The sequence below is a fragment of the Melospiza georgiana genome, chromosome 4 (genome assembly GCF_028018845.1).
Source record: "Melospiza georgiana isolate bMelGeo1 chromosome 4, bMelGeo1.pri, whole genome shotgun sequence".
Lineage (NCBI taxonomy): Eukaryota > Metazoa > Chordata > Aves > Passeriformes > Passerellidae > Melospiza > Melospiza georgiana.
Genome location: NC_080433.1, coordinates 42,039,072 through 42,052,853, shown reverse-complemented (window position 1 = coordinate 42,052,853; position 13,782 = coordinate 42,039,072). Strand labels below are relative to the sequence as shown.

Sequence of the window (13,782 nt, the reverse complement as noted above, 5' to 3'; positions counted from 1 at the left end):
TTATTATACAATGTATATATACACATTGTATACTTTGTACATAATATAGACATTGTAATATACATTGGATGTGACAGTGTTCACAGGGGTCTTATGTTGAGGGAAGAGACTAGAATCTGACTCCATTTTTCAGAAGGCTTGATTTATTATTTTATGATATATATTACATTAAAACTATACTAAAAGAATAGAAGAAAATGTTCTCATCAGAAAGCTAGGCTTGGAATAGAAAGGAAAAAATGATAGCAAAGGCAGCTGTCCCAGACTCTCTGTCTGAGCCAGCTGGGCTGTGATTGGCCATTAATTATAAAGATCCAAGATGGGCCAATTCCACAGCAGCAGATAACCATTGTTTACATTTTGTTTCTGAGGCCTCTCAGCTTCTCAGGAGGAAAAAATCCTAAGGAAAGGATTTTCATGAAAAGATGTCTGTGACACATTGTATGTACATGTAGATGGGAATGCCCAAGCACCTCCCCTATGAGGGAGTTTTACACTGTCTTATGCTGTAGAATCGGAATCCGTTGCAGTAACTATGGTATAAGGCCTGAGGAAAGAGTCTGGGGACCTTTGGGGATCTCTGATGGTTTATGACCCCTTCTAAGACATGAGAGTTGTCTCTCACATGGTTGTCCCCTGGTGGTGGGTGAGACACATCTATCCTGTGTGGACCAGAGGTTTTGCCATCACACTCCCAAAAACTCACCCCCTCTCTCTCGAATGCATTCTTCTTTCCCAGCCCTGTTTATTTCTCCTTAGACCTGAGGTAGTTCGACAGTAGTACCGCCTTTATCTTGTCTCAAGTTCCCTTAGGTGGCTTAACTCACAGTCAGAATTCCCACGAGGAGGCATATTTAGAGGGATGGACTTTAGTTGCAGATGAGCTTCTTTGCACACTTTGCTACAGTGGGCAAAATCCTTCAGTGATCTTAAAAATGTTTGAGCCATTAACCATTTCAGTCTGGTTCTTCCCATTGGGAAGTTTTTCTGCAGAATCTGTAAGAATATTTTATACCTGTGCCAGAGTTTTTTTCTCCCTAAATGAATATCTTATTCTCTGTGTTATATTCCTCATGAGCTGTAAGGTGAATTTTCTCCTCTTTCTACTGTTTGTGTTTTATTTGGTTTTCTCCTGTATCTGGTAACTCCAAGCCTAAACTGCTTTAGCTTACCTGTGACATAAATATCTACCCGTCAGAGTCCTGCATGTTTACCCAAGCACTCCTGAAGATTTAACAGTTTGTGTAGAAGATGCTGTCAGGCTGAGGCTTGCTGGAAGTTTGAGGCACAGGCATGTCTGTGACATAGCTCAGGCAGAGATCAGGTGTAAAGCAGGATCTAGGAGGGAGTGGGTGTGCTCAGGACCATATAGCCCTTTTATGGGCTCTGGATATTTACATTTGGTTAAAGGTAACAGCCTAATTTATTACTGGCTGACTAGCCAAGTTCACCTTGCTCCACAGCTAGGTGTTTTGGTGTCCAAGATGATTGATACTAATTCAAGTACATAACTACTTAATGAGAAGCTTTGGTGTTTTTCAGGGTCTGAGGCTGTTTGTTTGGCTCTAGTGATGTGGGCTTGAACTCTTAAGCAGGTGCCTACAGATTTGCATGTATAGTGAAAATTACAGGTAGAGAGTGTCAGCTTGAACAAAAGGTGAGTTAGGTTCATGAACCACCACTGATGAACACATGAAAGTTGTGATGAAGTGGTCTGCTAGGGAGATGTTTCAAGACAGTCTGGTAAAAGATTTTTCTGTTACTGTGTATTATCTGACAGGTACTGTGTGTTATCTGACAGGAAAAAGGACATAACTCACTTTTTAAGCAAGCATCATTTTGCATTTCTTTTTTGTAATTAATGATAGGCTAATTGCAGAAAGAGGGCTTTTTGTGTTCATTATACTATTCTTCTGTTGGGCTGGAAATTTATTTTCTCTCCATTTGTTTCTTACTGCCTGCTTAATCCTTTTAAAAAATGGCTTTTCAATTGTGCATTCTGTTTTGTCTTATTTTTAAAATCTTTTGTGGTGCTCCTCTTTTTTGAGAACACCTCTCATCAGGAGCAGTAGCTCACCATAAAGCTGAAAAACCACTGGTACATATCCAGCCTTGGCTGTCCTGTGTTCTTTGAATCTGATTAATGGTTCACCAGTGCTCTTGCCAGTGTTCAGGCCCAGCTGGATGCAGAGGAAAAGTGTGTGTCTCTCGACTTGCGTGCTCTGCCAAAGTTCATCCTCTAAGCGTGGCCTTTCCAGTGAAAAGGTTACGGTGATACCTGTGGAGCTAAAACTCATTCTACATTAGCATCACCTTCCAATTTCAGAATATGTATGGAGCAGTTCATGCACTGTGGTAATTACACTTACAGTGAGATTGTGACTGTATGATTCTGTGCTGCCTGCTTATCATATTTTCAACACCACAGAAAGGTATTCTTGATTATGTTTTATTAGGATTACTTTCCATTGAACAATTTGTCATAAATGCTTACTTCTGTTTACAATTCTCTTGACTGTGCCCCTTGACTAAGCTCAAGAAAACCCCAGCCCCAAAACCAGACCACAGTCTGGTGGGACGCTAAAACAGAATAGGGGCCCTTCAGGCTCTTTCCAGGCTACATGTGGGATAGCATGGTTCCAAAAAGTCAGTTGTAAGCAGCTAAGCGGCAATCTTTCCAGATTTTAGAAAAATTTCTAGGTAAGAAAACATGTGCATGGGAATATAGCTGCACTGCCAGTGTGTCCAGAGACTCCTTGTTCAGAGGGAGTGTGGAGGTTTTCTAAACTGCATCTCAGGGTAGATATAGACATGACTCTCTCTGCTGCCAGTGCAATAACATATCTTTGTCTCTGTCTTTTCATTTGCATGTTCATTTGTCCTAATTTTCTTAGTAACTAGTATGTACTGTGTTCATGTAAGGCATGGTTCCCAAAGCTCGTGAATTTATTTCTACCAGTGAATACATTCACAGTATTATTATTTTTAACAAAGCTTCCTTTGAAGTCTTACGTGAAATTACTTCTGTTGTTGTGCTACCACTACTGTTACATGCTCAAGGCTTGAACTGTCAAGGAATTATGAGGTATTTTTATCCTGTGACATTTTAAATTATTCTCTCCATAGGGGAAGCCTGTGGGAACGCCAGATGCTGGTGCCTATTTCCGTGTCCTAGCAGAGCATGAAGTAGCTGCCTTCTTTACTTCACCAAGTGCAATTAGAGCAATCCGTCAGCAGGACCCTGAGGCAGCCTTGGGAAAGCAGTACTCACTGAAAAGGTGAAGTAAGGATACACTGGAAGCAGTTTTTTCCAGAAGCAGGCTGCATGAGCTAAGAGTTACAGAGAATCTGGAGTTTTGCCCACCTCTGTAGAGTGCTATTTTAATCTATTCTTGAAAATTTAGATGTACACATATTTGCTTGCAAATTTCTATTGAAAGTTTTGAGGAGATGAAAGCTGTTAAAGTCTATGACTCTAATGTTAAGAGCTTTTACTGAGTTAAGATTCCTCTTCCATCTTTTACTTTATTCCCCTGTGCTTATACTCTTAATACAGTCTTGGATTATGTCATCTCATACTGCTTTTTCTGCATGACCTCTCATTTTGTTAAGGATGCACAGGATCTTTAGTGTTTGTTTAATCAGAAGCTAGTCAATGTTTTGGTTGTTGCCCCAAAACTTCATTATTGTTTATGATTATCTATCCAAAGGGCTATTTTATGTCTTGTACTGCTTTTAAGGTGCTTATCACTATACTATCAGCATGCTTCAAAGTCTTGGTTGAGTTCATCCTCATAAATCCCCTGTGAGGTGAGAGAGTGGTATTATCTGTATTTTGCAGATGGGAAGCTGAGTCAAAGAGATTAAGGTCAAAGTCTTCTGTTAGTTTTCAATATCTAGTCTGAGTGACTGTTTCAAAGATTGTAGTATTATATGCTTAAAATGTGGCATATATTTAGCCACATTATTTGCATTATATTTATAAAGTGTTTCTCATAGTAACTTGGATTTGTGAGTGTTCAATACTTCTACAGACAAAGTTTCTGTATTTTACGGTAAACATTCTAAAAATGAAAAATATGTGGGTTTGGACCACATCTAATCTTGAAGTTGAATGATTTGCTCAGCATCAAACAGGGACTGTGTCAGACTGTATAGGCAGTGTTCAGTCACAAGAACATCTATTACCACACTTGTTCAAAGAGAAGGGAAGCTTTGTTAGACCTCCACATTCTTAATTGCTCAGGAAAGTTTATTATTAGTGAGCTGGATTTTTTCCTGAGGTATTCATTACAAGCTTATCATTACTTTCTTCCATCTGTTTTGACTGCTATCATCAGCCCTTACTCCTCCCTGAAATAAGAAAGAACTCATTTGAGACACTAATGCACTATTGTTCTATGACGTTAATTGACAAGAAAGTGATTCAGATTCTAGAAAATTTAATTGCTGTTCCTTGGCATTTCTTAGACAATTACTTGGTCTTTAGAGTATTCATTTAATGGGAAATCTGCTTACCTGCTTTGTAAGTTGTTGCATTCTCAGGCCAGATGAGAATTCTAGATAAGAGTCTCCTTGCAGTATCTGTTGCCACAGATGTAAAGGGGTATTTCATCATTCCTATTCAGTCATATCAAATGAGCTTCTCCACTTGTCTGCAGCTTTAGTTGTCTCATAATTCACTCAGCTTTGGACCATGTAGTTCACTGGGATGTGAGGTCTCTTTACTAAACCCTCTAATGCATCATTTAATATCTTGTAGGTACAGTTGTTAAGAAAGTCTATCAAGTGATTAAAATTTCCATTCTAGGGAAATATTTGGGTTTGGGTGTTACTTGGATAGACTTTTCTATTCAAGGTCAAGTGAATTATGTCTGATTCAGTTTGAAAGCAGTCTTACTTTTAGTTCATTTACTTGATCTATGATGCTTTCTTCTTTGTTACATGGTGAAGAATCTTTGAAACGTCTTTCTGCTACATGCACTAAAATGAATCCTTACTTTAGGGACTGCATCCAGGAATGCAGTCCTGAAAGAGGTTTCCACCATGGTACATTTTATTTCTGAAAAGTTCTGTTAAATAAATGGTAAAGGTCAATGTCACTTAAAAAAAAAAAAGTTAAAAAAGATAGTTACTGATGAACAATAGAGGTGGTAGGCAATGCCATCTTCCATACATATGGGAGCATTGATTTACATCAGCAAACTGCATTATAAACAAACTTGAGTTCTTTTGAAATGATGTAAGTGAAATAAATTTCTGTTAAGAACTGATGTTTTTGGCATCACTGGCCTCTGCACAAAATTATATATATGAGTTTTCCAAAGGTTCTAGTGTGCTTTAAATTTCTTGTGTCTATTGGAGCCAAATCTTGAAATTTCTTTACTTTTGACACAAAATGCCACCTATGTCTAAAACACAGCTTGTGCTTAACAGTAAAACAGATGTTTAGTTTTTAGTACTGTAGGTCAAAAGCCCTGTTCAACCACCTATTTATGGAGATCTAAAGACATAGCTTTTGATAACATCCAGTGCTGATGAGCATTGCTGCCTTTCCTGTTGGAAAAACAAGTAACATCCAAATTCCATGAACTTTTTCTACGTAAGCATATTCTGTTCAGCTCTTTGAATCCATTCTCCTCTTCAGAAGGTAACTCCATAATACCAAGCCATTAACTCTTCCTATACTTGAATCACACTTCATCCTACAATTGACATAATTGTTGTGAGCTGGATTGTTCTAATTTCCAAACAATTGACAAGTGATGGTTTTACGTGAAATGTGGCAACAATTCAGCAGTTTGGATTAATGTACAAGTAATTTGCCATTTGTGTCCCGTAGTCTACTCTGCTTGCTTGACTTTTGGTCAGTTGAGAATGTTCTGCAATTTTATATCAAGAGCATTTAAAAATTCTAGGTTGTGTTCATCTGATGCCAGATAATAATGGACTTTTAAAAGAAATATGAGACTGCATAAAAACTGTGCAGAAATAATGAATATAAAGTAGACAAGAAACTTCAATTATCTGTCTCGTAATGCAGGAACAAGAGAAAGTGAAATTAAAGTAGGAAATTCAAAACTATTAGAAGGAAATATTTTCTCATAGATTTGACATTTCACATATGGTGCTAGGAGGATATGTCATTAAGACCCAGCACTTGTTACAATTGAAGTACGTAATGTACTTCTGCCTGCTGCCCCCTACTGTGTGCTGCTGTTGATCATACATGGCCTGTCCTGGTGGAGTCCTGAATTGTGCTCATGAACAGCCTTGTGGAGCTGCAGTTGTATTCTGTGTCTTTCTCTGTGACTGTCACGCAAACATCCAATGCTTGGATTCTCATATTCAAGGTACAATCTGTTTAGGGAAGGAAATGAACAAGCACATCCATGGAGAAAAATCAGAAGATGTGAAAATATTTTTTTAAATTTTGCATGTTTAAATAAATAATTAAACAAAGAAATATATATATTGTGTGTGTATATATATATATATATATATATATATATATATGTATGTATGTATGTGATCTCCACATGCATTAAAAATTAGTAAGAATTCTTTATTTCCAGTTAATGTTTAGAGGTGCAAATGAACCTTCAATGCTGTATTTTTAGGAAAAAAAGCTTATGTAGTAAAATGCAGATAGAGTTTTTCTTTGCCAGAATACCTGCCCCCCCCAAACTGGTGTGTGCATTCCAGAATTTAAAAAAAAATTGTTCCAAAATATTTTCATTTGTAAAAGTGAAGCTCACATTATTACCTGTATGAAAATTTAAGCTTTTGGTAAATAGTTTGGAGATGTTGTTTCTTCTGTGCTTGGAGTGACACCAAAATGTATGTGCTATGTTGAACAATATTTCTTGCTTCAGGATCATTAGGAACATTGATCTGTCCCCTATATATCAGGTGAAATTTGAAGTCCATTCTGTTGAATTCCTATATAGGGCCTAGAAGCTTGATTGTGCTGAATTTCATGTTGGGAATGTAGGTTTTCAGAACAGCTGAGGACATTTATTTAACAGAGAGGCTGTAGGACCTTTCTTCTCAATTAACTGCATGGAAGGGATAGATGATTGCAGTAGCAGGTGGACTGACATGCTTTGAAGTTTTAAGTGGGCTTTTAAAAAAATTGCTCAGTGGGGCATTTCATAGCCCTTGGCATCCCTTATTTTGCTATACTGTTTGAGAGGAGAAAATAATTCCATGGTTCTTATGTTTAGATTTGTGGCACTTTGCTCTGATACTCTTTTTGGTGGTTTTGTGCTTTAAGTTTGCCAAAGAGCAAATTTTTCTCCTTCTCATAATATAAACTTCATCTTTAGCCTGCAGATTATTGAATCTAATTATTAAAGCTGGCAATTTAAAAGAGACGAATTTTGCTTTTGGCTCAAGGGATAACAAGATATCTTAAATTTTCCCTAAGTCTTATATGTCCTTGGTGTTTGTCTAATTTGCTTTCTGTATTTCATTTCCATGGAAAGATGAGACTTGTAGTGTTTCTAAATTATATCCCTCTGAACTGAAATTTGTGTTATACCAACCAGATCTAAGAATTCTCTCTTTTTGTGGCTACAAATCTACTGGCTTTACAAAATCAGTGCAGTTTCTGTCCACTTTCGAAGGACAAGAGTGAAGTCCTGTGTTCAGCAGTTGTCTTCATTCAAAATGCACTGAGGAAGGACTTAAAGAAAAACAAAATGTCAATGCCATGCATATGGCTGTGGGAGATTGTACTGCAATGCTAATGAAGATATCTACCTAGTTTTTGTGTACAGAGCATTTAATTATATTTACTTCAACAGACAGTTGCTTGCCTCTGGTCTCCCAAGGTATGTGCATTCAGCAAATAAAGTTTCTTTTACATGATGAAGTATTAAGTAGCTTAAATTAATGCTGCAAATATTCTAGTTGTTACTTAGTAGGAAAGAGAAAACAAAAAGTAAAAGCTCTCCTTTGTCTTTTCCCTTTTCTGGGACAGTGGACGGAGACATTTATTGTATTCATTATTTTGTTTTCCTTTCCACGTCCAGATCAAGATACAGACTTTATTTTTATTTAAAGGTTCAGAACGATGTTTGTAGCTGGCGAGCACTGTGATGTGGACACGTTAGAATGGTCAAAAAGAGTCTTCAAGGTACCTGTCTTGGACCACTGGTGGCAAACTGGTGAGTGGTTCAAAATACTCTTTGTAAAATACGCTGAGGAGAGTATTTTCAGACTTGTTTCTTGAGTCTGAAGGTAAAATAGTTTTTTCTTGCCATGAACATGTAAATAAATGTAAAAAAAAAAAAAATTCAAGCAGGAAGAATTTTTTTGGAAGTGGTCTGAAAAGTGAGTTCAGGGTACTTTTAGAAAAATGTGACATTTGTAAAAGCTATATAAAGAAGGTATTTTCTGCTACCCATGTTTAAAAAAACAGGTTTGTATTAGTATTTTTCCAGGTGTGTTTTATGTTGCTTGCGTGTGTGATTGTTATGTGACAGACTGTTTGCTATTTAAGGCTTAAACTTCGGTTTTTTGCTTGTATAATTTGTTTAATTAAAAACAAACAATCTGCTGCATAGACTCCTTGGTCTTTAATACTGTTCTGTATGGATGCCATCCAACTTCTAGTGATTATTTTAGTGTTTCCTATTTGTTTCACTGCAATGAAGGAATCAGAGAACCAGTCTGTGGGTAACTTTGCAAAAATCCTAGTTGAATCCTGTATTAAGACTTGATCAAATGTATTTCCTTATAACTGTGGATTCATGTATCTTTAAATTTCACTATTAGAAGATGAAGTTTGCATTTTGCTTCTTACACACATTGCTGATTAAACAGTGGCAATGTATTACAAAAGCTCCTTCCTGCCTGCCTCCCTCCCTCCCTTCTTTGCTCCCTTCCAAGAGTACCTCTTGTGTTTTCTGTGGATCATTGATTTAAGATGTGCGGTCTCTTTCTCTATAAAGAAAAACCTTCTGAGGTTCTCCCATGAGAGATCAAATAGAAGCTATAGAAGATTAAAGAGAAAGTGAGAAACTGGTATTTCATCTATATATTATGCAATTAGATCAGTTGAGGAGGCTTAAAATGCATTTTTTTAATTAAAAAAAAAACCCAAGACAATCTTAGGTAAATTCTGAAAAAGTTCTGGAAGACAGTAGTGTAATTTTTAATTTAACCTGTGTTTAATCAGCTGATTAGATGATTAATACAAGGCAAAAGACCTCTGTTTCATTCAGTTCACTATGATCCTAATGTCTGTAGGCAGGCTTGAATGATACAGAATGAGAAATTAACTGGAAAAGGCTAAAAGATCAAATAATGTCTTTGATAAATCACTGAACTGTCAATAATCAATGTTACTGTATGTAATTTTTGCAGCTTTGTATGTATTTTTGTCTGTCTTTGCAGATATAAAGATATATTATATACAAAATTGCCATAGCTTTTGTATATGTTTAGTGCAGAAGTTTCATGTTACAGTGTTCTTTCAGATGTATCTCAAGTATGTAAACATCAATGAGAGATTTTAAGCATATGGATATAATGGAACTTACACTCTGTTTTAGACATTTTTCCAAGACCAAGACTCAGCTCAGACTACAGTGTAGTTCTTGATTTGTATATTCAGGGCATGCTCTTAAATTAAATTGTACCATGACTTAGTGAACTAAGGCCATTTTAAATATATTTTTTGAGAACATTTAATAATTTGATTAGAGGGAAGACCCAAGTGATTTGTGTGGAAATGTGAGCTGTTGAATGAAAGCAAGGCCTTTAGTCTGAAGGAAAGAATGTACTAATTCGGTTCCTATCAAAGAACTGAACTTCAAGGGATAAGAAAGCAAGAATCACAGAGTCATTCGGTCAATGAGGACCTCCTGAGCTCATTTAATTCAGTCCTCGTTCTCAAGCAGGATCAGAGAGTGTTGCTCAGGATCCTGTTTAGTTTTGAGTATCTCCATGGATGGGGATTCTCTGGCCACTCTGGCTAGCCTGTGCCAGTGTGTGACTGCCCTCACAGTAAACCCATATTTTTTTGGCTCAGATGGAATATCCTGGTTTTAGTTTGTGCCTGCAGCCTCTTGTTATGTTAGTGGGCATCACTGAGAAGTCTGGCTAACATTCTTCAATGTGCGTAATTACTGGATGCCTCCCAAGAAGGCCTACAGGGGTGCTTTCTGTGAGAAGCTGCCAGAAGCTTCCTTCATGTCTGGCAGACTCAATCCCTGACAGCTCCAAAGATGGATGTGCTGCCAGTCATGCCTGGGCCAATTAGAAATGGTGGTAGCATATTCAAAAGTGAGGGGGAAAAAGTTATTTTGAAGCTGTAATTGCAGCCAGAGAAGAGTGGTGTGAGAACATGTGAGAGAAACAACTCTGCAGACACCAGGGTCAGTGGAGAAGGAGGGGCAGGAGGTGCTTCAGATGCTGGAGCTGGGTTTCCTCTGCAGCCCATGGTGCAGACGATGGTGAAGCAGCTGGCCCCTGCAAGCCATGAAGTCCACAGGAGGCAGAAATCTGCCTGCAGCCCATGAAGGAGACCCACACCATAGCAAGTGGATGCCTGAGAAGTTTTGACCCTGTGGAGGCCCATGCTGGATCAGGTTCCTGGCAGGGACCTGTAGATCCTTGGAGAGAGGAGCCAATGCTGGAGCAGGTTTCCTGGCAGGACTTGCTACTTGTACCCTTTCCTTGTCTTTCTTGAACTGTGGAGAGTTGAACACAAGACTCCAGATGTGGCCTCACTAGGGCTAGGCTGAGGGAGAAGATCACCTCGCTCAACCTCCTGGTCACATTCTTCCCTATGCACCCTAGGGTGCCACTGTCCCTCCTGGCCATGAGAGCACTGCAGGCTCATGGTCACCTTGTCATCCAGGGGACTCCCGGGTCCTGCAGCACAGCAGCCATTGCTGCTGGTGAAAGCAGTCTTCCCTTCTGCTCTTCACTCACCTCTGCTTTAGCAGAATACAAAAATAAAGGCCATTAATTGTGAAAAAACAAGCAGTTCTGTCACGTTCATCCTTATCTGTCACTTGTCAAAATGTTGAAAATAGATTTCTGTGCTGGAAAAGCCATTTCAACCAACAGTATTGGATTTCAGTACATGAGGTTAAAGGTTTATGTACTGAATGTGAAATATTTTACAGAATAGATAACTGGCTGTTTAATTCATTAGAAATAGGCAAGGTTAGTGACTGATGACAGAATAACGACCCACAGATTCAGAAATAACAATTTTCTGAACTATCTCCAAAATAAAAAGCGGCGTGCTAAAAACACAATAAAAAACCCTAAGCACTTCTGTCAGGGGGAAGTTGAAACTATTAACTGTGTTATGTAGAACTAATAAGTTTTTAAAATGCATTTTTTATAACAAAATGAATTGTCTTTTTTTGACATTTAATTGCAGCTGAAGTTGGAAATTGCTATTTTGTTATAACTCAGATTGAAAGTTTCTGTCTTCTACATATGAAAATGCTTTTGACCTTTGCTAGTCTGACAAATTGGTACTTATTCCCAAAGCTGATACTTATCTGCATTCTTCCAAAACAAGAGCATTGCAAAACTCTGAGAAATTCTGACATCTTAATTTTGCTTGAAAACTGTAGATCTTCAGCAGTTCTGTTGGCTCTTTGAGCTGAGGCTAAAGCAGAAGATGGAGGAGGAGGAGAAGTATCTGGGTAAATAGTGTTTCTTGCATAATGGGGTAATTTCTATTCCTTTGTTAATGACTGAGAAAGGTAAGGAAAGGATGAGTTTTGTAGAGATGAGAAGTGACTGTCATCATTTGGAGATGGAAATGAGTGTGGGGGAAACAAAAGGCTGACAAAAGTTTTATAAAATAGGAGTGTTAACCACTTCCTTCTTCAGGTTTAGTAAGATGTCTTTAAAGCACTTGGCCCTTTTGCCATATATATAACTAGAAATAAATTAGTATGGACAAGGAAATGTGGATTTCTTTCATTTGTTCTTGAAATTTCGATTTATGGAGTGTATTTGAAACACTGTGAATTGAAACAATACTTTGAAACAGAAGTAATCTTTCATTAAGGGACTTCAAAGCAGCTACACCTGGAAAAGCTGATTGCTTAAAACTGATTTGTGTCAGTACACCTTCAGCAATAACACTCATTTTAAATGCTAATGTTTGTGTTAAAAGTATAGTAAGCACATCTTACAAACTGTGAAATGTAAGTCACAGGATCACTGAGTGACAAGGAAGATTTCAGGTAGTAAGGACTGGGAAGAACTTGCTGTTTTCTTTTGAGATATGGCAATGGATGAAAGAATGTTATTTTCTGATCTTCTGATCCTATGCTCAACTGTACCTGGGGAGAGGAGAATTTTGTTTGGGTTGGTGCAGATGTTAAGTTTTTGCTTATTTGTACAAATTGACACTTAGCACTTCAATAGCAGTTTTCATCTTCAAAGTTGTGCAAACACAAGCAATTAATGCTTTTGACACCCCTGTGAAGTAAGTACAGTTATTCCAGTCTTGCAGACACTAAATAGGGAAAGAAGGCTCTTCTGCTCCAAGATATCCTGTAAGCCTTAAGTTCATTGTCAAAAAAAAGATTTTTTTTTTTTTTTGAGAGATATAATTTTTGGTCTTATTTACCTATATTTTGTGATTTTTTTTAATGGAAAGTGGAATGCACATTTTGGATCTTGTTTTCTCTCTGTAGTTGTATTTTAAGGCAATGACATAGTTGCTCTGTTTTAGTATTGCAGTTAGTTCAATTACAAGGAGCCTTTCCAAATTTATTTGAAGTAGCCTAAACAGTGTTTGGGTTGTATCTGCTGTGTGACTACCCTCATTCTGCGGGAGGGGGGCCTCAATAGACAAAGAAATGTGAGTATGGCTTATCTTGATTTTGGAGCTAGCTTTGAGTTCTAGGGAAAAAAAGGGGAATCAGCCAGGAGGTTGAGCTGTGGAAGCAAAAGCCTCGGAAAGTTTGTGTTAAACATCTTCAGCTGCTTTCATGTTAGTTAAAAAAATGAAATTCTGCCATACCACTCTTGACATTTTGAGAAAATGGTAAGTCAGATTTCCATTTATTCATAGTAAGTATAGGATATAAAGAGTTTTTTTTCTCTTGATGTTTTTAAATAAAAACGTTTTGAGACTCTGCCTTTGAGGATGTATAGGAAAATTCAGATGAAATAGAACTGAAGCTGAAAATTCAGTGATAAAATATGGCCTGCATAAAATCTCAGTCAAGAGACATGTTTCCACAGAACTTTAGTTGAGTACTATGGAAATGAAAGTTACAGTGTGTGCAAGTGTAGTAGGTTTAGATTGGAGTTATCTACTATTTCCTGAGTATCAGCTCACTAGCAGGCATAACTATGAAACAATTGTGTACATTTTGTGTTTTCATGCAAATAGGCTGCTTTATCCAGTAAGGAGTAGGTTTCTGCAGCAGGCATTAGGGCAAAAATCAAATGATGCTTGATACATTGTGGCTGCTGACAAGTAAGATTATATTGCACATTGTACTATAGTGCATATTGTATTGGATATTCTGAGAGAGTGTGATAAAATTTTCTGGTAGGAATTCTCCAAGTTCTGTAATATAATTAATAATGTACTCTATCACTTTTAAAATTTTTCTTTTTCTGTGTCCTACCTCTAGAACATGCAAGTGCTACCTTGGTAATATTTTTATTAGGGCAGACTACTGTTAGGTAATTATATGTAGTGGTTTAATAATGGTTATACAGAGTTTTTATGAGGACTGATACAAATGTGTCATTGAATTCAGTGTAAAAAATATGAATCATGGA

General features: G+C 37.4%; 1 protein-coding gene across 1 annotated transcript in view; it reads left to right on the top strand.

The window, feature by feature from the left end:
• Positions 1 to 13,782, top strand: part of ACSS3 (acyl-CoA synthetase short chain family member 3) — a 63,541-nt gene that overhangs the window by 23,198 nt on the left and 26,561 nt on the right. The window contains exons 8-9 of the mRNA XM_058023040.1: positions 3,127 to 3,278; positions 8,068 to 8,171. Coding sequence (XP_057879023.1) covers positions 3,127 to 3,278; positions 8,068 to 8,171 — 256 coding nt within the window. The remainder of the gene's footprint in view (positions 1 to 3,126; positions 3,279 to 8,067; positions 8,172 to 13,782) is intronic.